This window comes from Penicillium paradoxum (genome assembly GCF_028828445.1).
Source record: "Penicillium paradoxum strain IBT 22861 chromosome Unknown utg000006l_segment0_segment0, whole genome shotgun sequence".
NCBI lineage: Eukaryota > Fungi > Ascomycota > Eurotiomycetes > Eurotiales > Aspergillaceae > Penicillium > Penicillium paradoxum.
The window spans coordinates 1,227,049-1,242,604 of record NW_026643184.1 but is presented as its reverse complement, the minus strand read 5'-3'; the positions used below and the strand labels follow the sequence as shown (position 1 = coordinate 1,242,604).

The 15,556-nt window shown below is 49.1% G+C and overlaps 2 protein-coding genes across 2 annotated transcripts; both read left to right on the top strand.

The window, feature by feature from the left end:
* Positions 1-594: 594 nt before the first annotated feature.
* Positions 595-3,066, top strand: N7457_006928 (putative differentiation regulator (Nrd1); the record flags this gene model as incomplete). The annotated part of the gene is made up of 1 exon (XM_057177971.1): positions 595-3,066. One exon carries the CDS (start codon positions 595-597, stop codon positions 3,064-3,066), a length of 2,472 nt encoding a protein of 823 aa, XP_057029715.1.
* A 944-nt stretch (positions 3,067-4,010) lies between these two features.
* N7457_006927 (Iwr1 domain-containing protein) lies at positions 4,011-5,710 on the top strand (the record flags this gene model as incomplete). Its single annotated transcript, XM_057177970.1, has 3 exons — positions 4,011-4,077; positions 4,213-5,496; positions 5,562-5,710. The coding sequence occupies 3 exons, from the start codon at positions 4,011-4,013 to the stop codon at positions 5,708-5,710; spliced, it is 1,500 nt and encodes a 499-aa protein (XP_057029714.1).
* Between the last annotated feature and the right edge of the window lie 9,846 nt (positions 5,711-15,556).

The following is a 15,556-nucleotide window of genomic DNA, read 5'->3' as shown; positions in this document are numbered from 1 at the left end:
TAATTTTTTTAGTCCGAACCTGTCAACTGTAAATCCATTCCCCATCTCCCCCATCTTACCCCCTTTTTTTTTCTCTCTCTTCAGGTCCTTTTCCCTTTTAGACCTTTCCCTAACCTCTTTAAGCTAATGACTTCTGTTGGTCATAGTCTTTGACACCTTGGGCTCTCTTTCTCTTTCCTCATTCTCTCCTCATCTGCGGAAGCTGGGAACTGGTCTGCATGGCTGTGGACTGATATTTATATAAGTCGCATTCTCTAAGACAAGCAAAGGACGGGTTTGTCTCCCCCCATTCCCCAATTTCACCCTAATTGATGCACATTCCAATTGACTTTTGTTTCATTTAGACACGTCTCCGTTCAAGAGCTGCTTCATTTTTTTTTTTTGTGATATTATTCTCCGTTTCTTCCTTCTCCACCCGAACCTCCCTTTTTTCTTTCTTGGCTGTGGAGTCATCTCCTGAATGGTGATCTGATAATCCCGGTCTCTTTGTTTTCTTTTCTCTTTCGAGCCTCGCAGTCTGGTAGTCAGGGCCTCTTATCCCCGACAACTAGGACTAGGTTCTTGTCTCAGGACAAGCGTTGGATTTACCTCGCCATGCAAGCCTCGGATGTATCGAGCATCTCGAATAACTCGCGTCTAATTTCGGGCTCTAAATACGTGCTGAACGGTGACACTGGCTTTTCCCACGGAGCTTACAACAACAACCACCCCAACCCTATTCAAGGATTCTCGGATCGAAACGCTCGCCGCGCCAATATACCCGCTATAAATACTGCCGCAGGCCACCACTCCGATATGGCGTCCGGATTCGATATGAACTACACCCCCCTACTTCCCTCCCAGCTGCTGGTAGGAAGTCCCTTCCAACCAGGGACTCCTTCCGCTTTTGCTTCGCCCCAATTTGCCAATTTCGGTGGCTTCCCACAGGCCAATGGCAATGGACATGTCCAGAACAACCAGAATCATCTCCACAGCCCGACTCAAGGGATGCAAAGCCACAGTTTGTATGGAATGATGTCGCCAGATGGCATGGGGCCCTCCCAAATGATGGGAGGTCCTCAGTCACCAATTAATGGCCTCGGAGGAATGGGAAACGCAGCCTTGGGCAGCCCCCAAGCTTCCGTGGCCCCAGGCATGCTCTCAGGGACCAGTCGCACCGTGTATCTTGGAAACATTCCGGCCGAAACATCCGCCGAGGAGATCCTCAACCACGTGCGCAGCGGCCAGATTGAGTCGGTGCGCCTGCTACCTGATAAGAACTGTGCATTCATTTCATTTTTGGATAGCAGCTCCGCCACTCATTTCCACTCAGATGCCATCTTGAAGAAGCTAGCGATCAAGGGAAATGATATCAAGGTCGGCTGGGGTAAGCCCTCACAGGTCCCTACTTCAGTCGCTCTGGCGGTTCAACAGTCGGGTGCGTCGCGTAACGTGTACCTTGGGAATTTGCCCGAGGAAACCGCCGAGGATGATCTGCGGGAGGAGCTGGGCAAATTTGGGCCCGTCGATACTGTCAAGATTGTCAAGGAGAAGGCCATTGGATTCGTTCACTTCCTGTCGATCAGTAATGCCATGAAGGCTGTCACCCAGCTCCCCCAGGAGCAGCAATGGCAGGCGCCAAAGCGGGTATTCTATGGCAAGGACCGTTGTGCGTATGTTTCCAAGACTCAGCAGCAGAATGCTGCACAATTCCTTGGAATCGCGCCTGGATATGCGCATGTGCTCAACACGGCGGATCGCGATCTCATCTCCAACGCGCTCGCGCAGCAGTCCGTTGCTGCGGCCGCCGTGGCAACAACAGCGGGCGGTGTCAACAATCTCGGCAACCGTACCATCTATCTTGGAAACATTCACCCCGAAACTACCATTGAAGAGATTTGCAATGTCGTTCGTGGAGGCTTGCTGCACCATGTCCGATACATTCCTGATAAGCACATTTGCTTCGTTACGTTCATCGATCCTACCTCCGCCGCCTCCTTCTATGCCTTGAGCAATCTACAGGGCCTGATGATCCATAATCGACGCCTCAAGATTGGATGGGGCAAGCACTCTGGTCCTCTCCCACCCGCCATTGCCCTGGCGGTCAGTGGTGGTGCATCCCGTAACGTCTATATCGGTAACTTGGATGAAGCCTGGACGGAGGAGCGCCTTCGCCAGGACTTCTCGGAGTACGGTGAGATCGAGTTGGTGAACACCTTGCGCGAGAAGAGCTGTGCCTTTGTCAACTTCACCAATATTGCCAATGCCATCAAGGCTATTGAGGGCATGCGCAACCGCGAGGACTATCGGCGATTCAAGATCAACTTTGGCAAGGATCGCTGCGGAAACCCGCCGCGTCAAGCCGGGAACAATCCTAACGGCCAGCAGCGTAACGGAAACGGCATCGACGGCCCTCAGTCACCACCTGCCCTCAATGGGTTCCAAAGTCTCAGCCAGTCCGGCTCTTCCTCCAGCCCGACTCGCCCTGCTCTTTCCCCCGCACCGGGATCTACCGGTTCTCAGAACGGACAACTCCGTCACCCATTGCAGAACGTGTCCTGCCCCTCTGGCGTCCTAAATGTCGGCTCAAATAACCCATTGACCATGTACCTGAACCAGATGTCTGCTCATCAGGCACAGGAACAGGAGAACCATCTTAGCGATTCCATGGCGCTCACCGCTTTGCACGCTCAGTCCCAGGCACCACAACAGTCGCTGTACAGTGTCAGCAACGGTGACATGTCGAACGGCAGCATGGACCCGCCTATGCACCAGCACAAGTCCTCGACCAACAGTTACCTGAGTGTGGCGAACGGCACTGGGCACGGCCACCACGCCAGCACCAGCAGTCTCAGCGTGCCCCGGGCTTCGCACTCGCGTGCTGTCAGCTTGCCCTCCTTTTCCCAGGAGCCTTTTGGGCCTGTCTCTAGTCACACTGGTCACAGCCGGGTAGGTGCGCACCAGCCTCAGAGCAGTTTCTCCAGTTTCTCTGCCCTTGGCGGACTGAACCACTCAGGATTCGGCCTGGCGATTCAAAATGAAAACTCGCTGCCTGGCTGGGCTGAAGAGGAGATCGGAGCCAAATAATCAATTGCGCATATGCCGAGGGACTCATCGATCGACCCTTTGTCCTTGGTGAATTTAATGCCATCTTATTCTATCTTCTTACATATAGTTTGTCATGTCTTACCTCCCCCGACTTTGATTTTGATTCGTTTCTTGTATTGGTCATAATCACTTTTTCTTCACTTCTGATTCTTTACACCATTCACTTTTGAACCCCTTTTCTTTGCATTTCTTTGGCTGTTTCTTTGGATTTTCCCCTTTCACTTTGTCCGGACATATCCCGTTCGCAATGATCTTATTCCCCTATTAATCCTTATGCCATCTTCTCCTTCTTTTACTACCTTGTATTGCTAGTTGGCTTTGTGTCACCTTCTTTTCATCTTTACCTTTGACTTTTCTGTCTCTTTATTTTGCTTTGGGGGCTGTGAGCATACCGCATGTTTCGTTGGATGATGACTGTGGAGAGAAACGAGGGGCGGTGACGACAATGGTTGCGAGAGCCCTGGCTCTTTTTTTTTAATCTATCTTGGCCTCTAGGTGGTTTTCCATTATCATGAGGTTACAACCTGTTGCATAGGTGGCATGGTCCGATGCTTAGCCTTTTCCCGCTCCAGCGTCGTGAAGATTGGGGTTTACAGGGGTTGGTTGGGGCTGCAGATGTGTAATTAGTGGAAAGTTCCCGTGGAAAGAATGAACGAGTAGATGAAGATACCATTTCCTGAAGAATAATTGATATCTATTTCCATTGAAATCCCGTAGAGACCAAGGTCAAACTCTTAATATGTTCCTGGCCTTGTCCTCAAATGCGCCAGTGAGGGCATCGACAGATATGACTCACGTGACTATTACAACCAAGTCCGGAAAGGATCATCCACATCACATTGGAAGCTTCAAATCACTTTCCCTTCATCTCCCCTCCACATCCCGCAAGGAAGCCATCACAAATTCTGCATTCACTTTGCATTATGGCGCTTCCACCAGAGCAAATCAATATTAAGCGTCGACGCGAGGAGGAGCCCGTGGAGACTTTATGTATGAGAACAATCCCCTTGTTTTCCCCCGCGATGTAGACCGCTCCAAAAAAAAATATATGCCATGAAAATGGCTGGTCTTGGAGATGCATATTCGACCAAAGTGTTGATGACCAGAGGCTAACATACCCCGCAGTCATTCAATCCGCAGTCCATCAAACGAAGCGGCGTTTCACCGACTTTGTTTTCCACAGAGTCACTCTAAAAGCTAGTGTGAGCGCAGATGCATCTCCAAGCCCACCCTCAACACCGGCCGCGCAGCGGCTCATTCGTAGCCCGCGCTCAGTAAGCAGTCTGCATGTGAACCGCCGCGCGCCAGCATCCTCGACGGGCGTCCCCATGGTGAGGGCGACCTCACCGGGAGCGGAATTCCGTGAAGCGCAGCGTATTGTAACTGCGCGCAAAGAGGCCGAGGAAAGGCACAGGCGTGCTGTTTACTCAGGCCCTTCTCCTTTCTCTGAGCCGGATCCCAGCTCTGCAACTGGCTCTGACGTTTCTCACCAATCCGCAGTAAGTAACAGCAGCCCTGCCTCGGTGGAATCATCCAGCCATGCGCAGGCCCTGCGGCGATTCCAGATCTCGCGCGCAAATCTGGCTTCCTTGAGTGGTCCTGGAGGGGGAGTTCAGAAGCGACGGATTGGTGGACCTGCGCCTGGTGTTGCTGTGTTGGTCGAGCAGTTGCAGCGAAATGCGCACTCGCGCAAGGCGTCCATGGTCTCGGATCTGGTTGCTGAGGCGCAGACACTGTCTATCAGACCGAAGGAGCTTGTTCAAGACACACCTCCGTCCCCGGTGAAACCACGTAAGAGACCTGTTGTCAACCAGGCCGAGAAACGGTGGCGGGAGGAGCGCAAGAATGCCATTTCAGCTGCGAAGCAGCATCTCTCTGAGACTATGGAGAAAACCTCAGAGATGCAGCAAAAGAACTGGGATGAGTCTGAACGCCTCGCCCATGAGTTCGAGCAGGTTGCTTTGGAGCTTGAGCGAGAGGGGAAGCAACCTCATGGCATGGACCTCGATGCTCACGTCCCTGGCAACCCTCCTCCTCCCCAACCTGTGTCTTTACAGCATGCTTTCAGCACAGCTCCCAAGACTCCGTTGAAACACCAGCCCCGGGAGCCCAAGGAGCCGAGAGTCGCACCTACACCACCGCAATCTTTGGTGAAGAATGAGCAGGCTGTTGAGGAGGATGACGAAGGCGATTATGTCTACGATGTCTACATTCGGCGTCCGCTGTCAGAAGCTGAGATGCTGAAGAATCCTCTTGCCGAATACGAGTCCGAACAGCAGCAAAAGGAGATGGCCAAGTCTCTGCCTGGAGTTGGTGTCATTGTCATCACAGCCGAGGACGAGGAGTACTGGGAGCACTTTGTTGAAGATGACGAGGAGGAATGGGATAGTGAAGATGCGGACTCTAATGGTATGTGCCTTATTCCTCTTTTGCTGGTCCTCGCCCATGAACACTCACTGACTCTTGATTCTTAGCCGAAAACAACCCAGCCAATGATTACCCAGACGAAGAAATGTCATCTGATGATGACGGCTTCGATTACGATGACTCGGCGAGCGAGGATGGCGGGACTGGGTATATGTCGCGCTACCGTGGACACGTGGACTCTGACGAGGACTACTGATTTTTGATTTTTGACTTCTGATTTCTGATTCGAGTCGTTTTTCTTTAGCACCAAAGTTGCTCAATATGCCATAGCCTTTATATTTGAATTTTTATCCTTTGAACCCAATCCAAGGACTGCTTTGTTTTGCCCGTAACTGCCGCAAGGTGTGTATCTGGATGAAATGTACTTGGATTTTGTTTATATGTCGACAAGAAGAACCAGCATATCGGGTATGGATCCAAACGAGGCTTGCATTGAAGCTCACGTGTATATATTCCTTGGGTCCATACTATATTTCTCGCCTCAGCCCAGCCCTCCATCATTGATATCATACATTTCAATCTAATTGCCCCAACCCAACCAAGACACATGTAATTACTATATTTCACACGATGAACAACTAACCTCAGACAGACCAAACCAGACCAAACCGTCGACATGAGAAACCATCTCTTCCCCCACCGCCGATCTCCCATTGAACCCGCAACCTGAAACCAAGCTACGAAGTTACATACTACTATACTATACCACCTCCGATCCCATACGGCATCAGTTCTAAAAAGAACACACCAGGTAGCAACCACACCCAATAGCAGAAAAAAGCGCAACCAACAGCGTCAACTTCCCCACCACCCTCCATTCCAATCTCCAATCCCCGATATTCGTCATCTCCGAGAACACCCCCTCCTCCGGGATTACAGGACCACGAAAACACCCACGAAGCCCCCGGTCCCACAAAAAGCCCCGAGAGCTGTGGTCGGAGAATCTCCGGTGGAAAGTTAGTCAGATTATCAGCGGGGGAGGGGTGGTTGGTCGATGCGTCGATATCTCCGATCTACCCCGGAACCAACCAGAGACGGGTACCGTTGAAGGATTTCTCGGCTTACGCATCGCACCGGATCGGGATAGGAAGGCGAATCGTGATTGTGCCCACGTGGAGTTACTCTTTTTCTTCCTTCCAATCTTAGATGTGGTTCGCGAGATGGGATGAGATTTGGTTGTCATTGCGGGGTAGAGAGTATGTGAACATATGAAGTCATTTTCCGTGCACGGGTAGAGTCGGTATTGGCGTTGGCCGTTGGATTGTATAGTGCTAGGGCAAGGGAGGTAGTTGCATATTCGTTGTTGGTCAGGTGTTTGGATACATGATGTCGTTGTGTCGATCTCGGGGATTCCTTGTATGTTATACCTGATCTCGGGGTGGGAGTTGATTGGCCGCTTGATCATCATTTCGTCAGTGGTTGGGCACCCGTCAATGGATGTATCGTGATATTCGGATGGGATAGGTGTTTAGGGTAGATTCCGATTCAGAAGCCACTGCCGTTCACTATACCTTAGTTAGCCATACCATGCGCTCAAAACACCCGAGAGAAGACCTTATACGAATCAGTCTCCCTGCATACCCCGAAACAGTTTGCTGTGCATGCTGCAGGAGATCGATCCTGTAGCGGTGACTAGTGTAGCGCTAACGTTCGAAGACTACTGCCTAAACCGGACAACGGGCCAGGATACTAATAGATTCGACCAACAGCTTTCTTTCAGAGAGCACACCAACCGCACTATAGTGGTACTCACATTCCAACCGTCTTGAATGTATGTTGTACTGGAGCGGGTACTCCGTACAAGGTTGAATACTACGATACTATTCTACTCCGTATACGAGATGCTTCAAGGCATCTAAGACGAGGCTACCCACCCCCACTGTTCTTTTTTCTGCACAACCGACCTGACACATGTGAAGTCGAAGATCAGAGGACAAGATAGGATTCGTCATGCAATCGAAGAGATCCCGTGCGGATATAAGATTTCTGGTAATCTTCATACCCTGTCATCTTTTTGCTTTTGAATGAACTGATCTGAAGAATCTTGGAACTCCTAGACCGCTTCTGTTTCCGTCTCCGTGTTCTCCGTGAACCCACCCTAATAAATGATGTGCTCCTGAATTCACGTTCGGCTTCACCGAAGTGATATTGGGGGCTATATTCTAGCTCTCTCTGGTTCCATGGTTCAGCGTGACAATTAAATGTTTGGGTTCGACGGAGATGTGCGGCTCTGCAAAAAGGGAAAAGAAAAAAAACAAAGCCGCGCTAAGCGTAATTTTCAGACCCCACGCAATTACAAATACACAGATACAGTGAAAATATAACCGGTGCCATACCGCCATACACAGGGAAAATGGATCCTACTGTCCAGCTCATTTACTGAGATATCTCCTTCCTATACGGAGTAGTCCGTACTCCGTACTTCATGCTCCGTGCTCCGTCTTCAAAAGAAGCATGCAATGGCTTGGCTCGCAAAAAAAAAAAAGGAGAAAAGCCCATCACTTTGCCCAGGCCCCATGGAATCATCAAGTATCGGACACAGAATGTTGCCAAACCGAGTCAAGATGTGCAAATGTCGTCAGGTTCATGCAAGATTGCATAGTGCCGTTATTGAGTCGAACACATAGAATGTGCACGGAGAAGATCGGGAAGACCAAATTACCTAGGTAGATCCACGCAATACCTAGATGGTCGGTATTTATGTGATGTCCGTCTTTGAAGCGGAGTTGGAAGCATCTCAAATCCGTGTTTTGAATACCTGAAGAACACCGCCAAGTCTGCTGCAAAGGACATATACCATAGTTGCCCGATGACGGAGTTCACTTTCTTGATTATAATGGAGCAGATGGGGATTTGGAATCTCCCCGGAGAAATTCAGATGCCGTGAAGAACGGATTATCAACCACTTGCTTAACTGGGATTAGCCCTGTTTTTCCCTGCAGGATACTCTGAAGGCCAACAGTCCAGAATGAAAAAGAAAAAGACAGAAAAAATAAGCAAAATAAGCAAAATACAACACCAAAGCCCGAAATACTACCCACAAGAGCATCCCCCCCCCTTTGCAATCTGCTCGCCACTCGCGATCCCGAAAGGACATCCAACAGTCCAACGGGATCGCGACTGGACGTTGCAATTTATCAGCTGAAACACCAGGATGCAGAAATAGCCCACGCCAGAAGGCCCGATCCCGAGACTAACGACCCGGGTCTCTGGCTTCGGTGTGATGATGGCAGCATTAGTGCTTCGCCCCGTCGTCAATGCCCGGGGGCTGATTGGCGTGGCTGGGAACGATGCAGGAGGTAATACGCACGTGTGTGGACATATGTCGTCGACCTGAGAGCAGCCTTCACCGATAGTTATAAGGGATGTGCGATCGAACAGGGAAGTCGGGAAAAAAAAAGCGCAAGGACTATCCAAACGCATCATCTTATGATCGCCACGGTCGCTCAGGGCCGTGGGCCGAGGGATAATGGGATTGATGATTTCGTCCTGACGAATGATAGCTCGTTCTAACTGTTGGTTCTGAAGATTATTGTTATTTTTTGCTTTCTTTTTTGGGGGCGGCTTTGCAGGATCTTCCATGTCACATCCTTTCACCATGGTCATTCCAAATGTACGCTCATTCGGCCACCCCCTTCATTCCTCAGCCCACTTGCGTCCAATCCAACCACTCCCCTTCAGCCTTGCAGTGGTAATCTCTTTTTGGGGGCACGTTGGTATGGCGACATAGTGTTTCCCTTAGCCATGTGACTGATTCCGTACCAGATCAGGCCGTCAGGGCTGATCGGAATCCACTAACTATGATATCCTGCAGGATGCAGTGTGTATTTGCAGTCTCTATATGTGAGCCCGTTGAAATACATATAACATACAGATATGCGGAGTACAATGTACGAACCTGAGTAAGACAAGGAAAAAAAGAAAAAGAAAAAAAAAAAAAAAGAAAAGACGGTATATATCGTATACGAGATGTTCTGAGTCTGACAATGGTTTTGTTCCCCACCGATTCTGCACTTTGCATTTACGCCCTATAAAACCATCAGACGACATGTGTTTAACCGGCAGTTAAGCGGTTAGTGGGCCGGTTTAAGTTAAGGTCTGGAGACCTGGTATGTACCAGTGTACTGCACAGACCAGAATTCACTCAGGCAGATCGTGTTCTTCGGCTGAAGAGTGGTCTGCAGAAAACATAATACATAGTGCAATCATGGATAAATGAAAAATTGTGATTGTCAGCTCCTATCTCATTGTTACTGTGTCCTGAGTCCATCTAGCATAGGAATCCTTACTGTGCATAATGCCATATATCCGAGTCCCATACTCCGTACACCATTTTCTAGAAAGACAATCAAGACTCGAGCTAGGAGCAACGGTAGACACAAAACAGAAAAAGATCCTCAGAGCCGAGAAATAAGCAAAGTCTCTTTTTAGCTCGTCACAAAATCCCACGTGTCTGTAGTGCGTATAGATAACCCCCACGGGCAGAATCGCACAGCTTCTTAGCTTGTCGGATAATGGTGGCTATAGCAGGATCTCGGGATCAGGATGATATCGCCATATTGTGGAACCTACGATGTACGCAAGTACACGAATATATTGAACTCTTTGTTGCACGGAGTGGAATACTTTATGCTCCGTGGTCTGTATGGAGTACTTCATATCTATCCACTATTTTTCAGCTAGGAAACTCCGCGCCGGGAATTGAACCAGCTCGCGGAACCCGAAGCTTTGCCCGCTTACGGAGAAAGCTGGTACGAGTCGTGAAGAAGATCAGCAAGGAGAAGAGAAGGCGTCCAATGGTGAGCGGGCGAATGGAGTATTTTGGGTTGGAAGGATGTGAAGGATGTGAAGGAGTGCCTGATATTATGTTTAAAGTCTTTCTGAATTACAGTCTTCTTGTGGATTGGATGGCGTTGCGTAAATAGCGTTTAAGTATATTAATGTTAATATGATATATTATCCATGCGATCTGAACCAGGTGAATTTTGGCGATATCGTAACTGCCTGGGGAATATACAATACCAAAAGGAACAATAGACAAGTACCTAAGTACTCCGTAGCTTATACAATGCAAATGTCCCACGGTGGTCCTGTGAACTCATTGCGTATTAGCGCAAGTGGTAATTTACCGAGGGCAGTTCCACGGGTAATTAACGTATTGGAAATATAAAATACCTCTCCACCTGTGGCAGCTTTGGAGAGCTGATATCTTACCCAAAACAGTTAGACAGGCGGGTCATAGCCTTGTACTTTCGGCCGGCAGATCCTCATTCGCTGCTTCGCTTATCATTCCTTTTGGACTTGCGCGTCGATCGATTCCAGAAGCGTGGCGGAATCCGGAGTCTAGTCTTTCTTCTTTGCCAATTATTTATCTTAGCTTTGTTTTTTTGTCTCTTTGATTGTTTGGTACCGTTTTCTTTTTAAGTTCCTTTGCTTTTCCCCCCTCTTTATGTTGGGCCGCATTTTTTATGCCGAAAGAAAAGTTACTCCATACAGAGTACTCCGTACGGAGTATACAGATCCCTCCGGACGCTCGAATGTCGTTGCCGAAGAACTAGGATCTCCTTCAGACAAAGATGACAGCACTACTCCGTCCTGACCTCGCCCTAAGCTAGATATGGAAAAAGCAGCTCAGGGCGCTAGTTGGTACTGTATATTGAGCTTGCTTGGCATTCGTCTTTTTTCTCTCTCTGATTTTATGATTTGCGAACATTTGTACCGGGCTTAATAAGGGTGTAGGTCGGGGGGGGGAAGGGGGAGGGGGGGGGGTTCTATACCTTGATACATAGGTAGGTATGATGATAGTATGACGACGCTGGACACATAAAATGACATCGGATTTATTACCATGTCCACGAATACTCAGGGAGATGATCATGGTCAATTTCGTCGCGGGTGAGCTGCATTGAATCGACCCGTGCAGGATTGGCCCATCCGCCCCTCTCCCTTTTAACCGTTTAGTGCGAAAGTTGGCGTGGGGTCCAAGGAGCGGAGATGATACACTGATATAGTGCACAACCATACGGAGTACTCCGTAGACTGATCTAGCTGCGCCTACATAGGAAAAAGGACCCCCCGTACTATTCCGTAGGTCCTTAGATGCAAGCCGAGGGCTTGCGTCTCGCAATAAGCAGCTACTGCATCGCCTAATGTGAGTGTCGTGTCTAGTGCGGTTCATTCTGCAAGCTTGCCACCATGCGGCTGAAACATCGGGTCAAGGCGAAATTTGGACCTATAGCTGAATGGGGGTCTCGGATCCGAAGACGCGAAGGGCCGAGGGGAAGGAGTGACGGGATCTAGTCATTACCAAGTTTGTATTTAATTAAAATTCCCTCGAGATAGCAGAGTACGGAGATATGATCAGAAAGCGATTTCCCTGTAACGGAGACTTTTTTTTGAATCGTTAAATCGGCCAAGAAATAGTTCGTTGGAGTTACGGAGTACCCGGACCCATGATCTGATGTTGCAACACACTGGCGCGCCTGGGGCAGTTTGGGGGCCTTAACGCGGACTTACCGGGGTTTACGGGATGCTCTTGCAGGCGCACACAGTCAGGTGCTCGCGCCAATGCAAGATGCTCAATGCGCGATGGTCTGTTCTGTGCGATTGCGTACTCCTACTATCGTGCAATATCAACCACCCATAGTACTCACCAGAGACATATAAAACCACATCCTCCGTACAACATACAACATACAGAGAGAGAGAGGGAAAAAAAGCAATCTCCACCTATCCAAATCAAGCACTATTCTGCGATTCCCCAAACTTTCTGTATGGAGTATCGTGCCACGCCCTTCCATTGACAGTCCGGCGTAGTTCAGGGGATCGACTGGGATCCAAAGTCCGCCAGAAAGGGTACTGGGCAGCTCCTAACACCATGATCCATGGTTGAGACGGGGAATTGGAGCCGTTTAGGGACATCAGGGATCTCGAACCCATCCATACAATATAGAGTATTCGAAATGGAATCCTGATGCGTCGATCTAGGCAGATTACCTACGGATTTGCAGATTGGCGAACTTTTGTCTGGCCCGTTGTGGGGAAGATGAACCTATCCCGCTTGCACCCCCTCTCCGTAGGCAACGGTGGCTCTAAAACAGTTTGGCGCAGCGACCTGCGCGTCTCCGGTCCAGGGTCCATCCAAGACATGTCGGGAGAAGTCCAGATTTGGTGCAATGGTTCGGAAATTTGCGCATCCAGCGAGTCATTTGTTTTGCCTTTCCCGCCCCTGTTAGGTGGACGGGAGTATCCCGTTCCTAATCCGGCTTTTCAATGGGGGAGATTGGAACTCGGATCTACCGTTGATTCTAGAACGAGGTCTGGATGTTGGCCCCCAAATGAGGGCACAGGGTTCATATCTATAGGTATTGTGTGGACAATATGGGCAATCTCAGACTAAAACGGCATTCTCCGGTCATGCTCCGTCCATATAATTCCATTAATTGCGTGCTTCGGTGGGGGCAGTCGGCGGCTATCGCTAAGGTCTAGCAACAGGACATAGCGTCCTTGGCTACTCACTTCGGCCGGCCGCAGAGCAACCATTTGAAATCTAACCTTGCATGATCTCGTCTTCTGCAACCTCATAATTGAGCGATAAAACAAAGAACAAATCATAACCCATGAATCAGAAATCCAGAAAATCAAGAAACGCGCGAAAGAGGGAAAAAAGGGAGATTTCGACACATCTCACCGATCTGCGCGGCTCAGACAAAGAACCGAAACGATGAAATCATCGGATGTTAAGCGATGCGCGAACGTGATTGGCTGGCTGGAGAGTAATTTTGGACCAATCTGCCCACGTTGTGCTGAATTTAAATCAATTTCCCCTTGGATTTTCTTTTTCTTTCCAACGCCCTGGCCGTTTTAAGGACGGTGGCATGCGCACATGTAATTATGCATAGCATGACTCGCGCAATGTGACGATAATTTAAAAAAGGAAATTACGTTCTTTTTTCATCACTCTCTGTTCTCCCCTTGTACGGCGCAACATCCAACTGCATAGAAGTGCGGCGATGTCGATTTAGGAAGGAGTCCGGTCTTAGCGGGGTCAAGCGCGATGCATACATCTGCATACACGCCTTAGTGCCCATTTCTTTTATATTGAGGGAAAAGATAATGCAAAGAGGACCTCGGAGGGGCGTATGCCCGGGGTACGGAATAGATTACCACTATATCTCTCACGTGATCGAACTGGGCTGCGGCTACGCGACTGACGAACGCCGGGAGCATCGTGATTGGACTCGGTGGAGAGCGGCAGACAAAGAAAATAGAGCGGGGAGAGGGAAAAGGAAAAAAAAAGGCGCTGGATTTAGCCCCGGGGGAAGCCATGTTGATCCGATCTGCACGGAATCGGGGGCTTCAGGGACTAGGACGCGCTGTGAGGAGAGGCTTGCCAAGGGGTCTCGGAAGCAACGGGCCATACAGAACGGGCGGATGACGCCCTAATTGACTATAAATTTCGCACTTGCGCAAGTTGACTGCGCCGCAGAGATACGATCACCTCGTTTTGATTCTTTTTCTGTCTTTTTTTCTGACCTTTTCTGACCTTTTTGTCCCTTTTCTTTTTGGGGTGTTTCGGTCTAATCTTTGAGTGGATTTGGTGGATTTGGTGGATGCGAGACCTCGACAAGATACAGGTTTTATCCCCGGTCCCTCTCCCGTTTCTTGCCTTTATAGTTTTCATACGGTGAAGAAGATCCAAGGAAACCGTTGGCGGCTGCAGATGACTGACGATCTGGTCAAGGCGCAGATCGAGGGAAAATGCCGCATAGGGGGAAATGATTATCACGTAGCATCATAAACTGGCTCGGACGAAAAGTGGGCAGACCTGGGTTTCTGAATCTGCATGTCCATGCAAGTTGACTGCGCGGGAAATCCGCTTCTGTATCGGCTGCTGCCGAGTTGACGCTGGAGCTCATTATTGGACTGGCCCCAATTTCCCCCCGCGTCCGGGAGAACATGAATCCCAACCATGGTTCGCTTGATATATATATTCCAAATGATTGTGCTGTATCGTGAGATACGCACATCCTCCGTGGGCGTGGAATCTCGGAAGCTCCGTAGAGGCCCTGAAGGGGATAGAGGAGAACAAGAGATTGTGTGCGGTCTTCAAGGACCTTACCTCATAATGGAAGAAAAAGACAGGTGTGCTGGCAGTGCCAAATTGAGCCTGCATTAGCTCGATACGCTCATTCGCTCCGGCATCCCAAGGCCATGGCGTACGTCGCAACAGATGACTTTTGCGTCTACCAATAGACGCCGCGCGTTTGTGTTGGTTTTCCAATTTCTGCACTTCTCTTGTTTTTTTTTTCTCCCACATCCATGATCTCGAAAAAAAAAGGGAAAAAAAAAACCCATCCATCTGACTGTGTCAGTTACATAGTCAGTTCGTTATCCACTTCTCACATGAAGAACGGGTACTCCGTACTTAGGTAGCGTTGGACAGTGCAAATGAAACATCTTTTAACACTAAAACAGAAAATGTACGCGATTTCTTCATTCCTTCAGCGTTTTTCCAATCTTTTATTTTTATTTTCCCTCGTATTGACTCACATTGCCCCTATGAATTCATCTCAATCGAGCCTATCACCTAGCCGCTCATGCAGTGGCAGGGCTGCAGATATCCTGTACAAGTACGGAGTAGGTAGGTAGGTACAACCTTGGAAGTAGGAGAATCTCTTTCTTTTTTTTTTCTCTCTCTCGAATTGATTATTGGGACAAGGGTTCTTCGTTTCATCCATCTCATGCACCGCGTCAATGTTCGGATCGTTGAGCAACTACTTTTTGATATTGCTCTACTCCGTACTCTCACGATTGTTCGCGGCCCGCAATTTGTCATTCATCAACTTCGCCTTGGCGCTAAGATTGCAAAAGGGTGGTAATTTTGATTACCGCGTGGCCCCCCCGTTTTTCGTATCTGCAATACCAATTTAAAAAAGAAAAAAGAAAATGTAAATGTACAGAGATCAGCTAGATTGTGTCATGAAGCTACAGAAATTGCCGCGACGCTCTCCACAACAAAGAAAGGGATCATCCACTCATT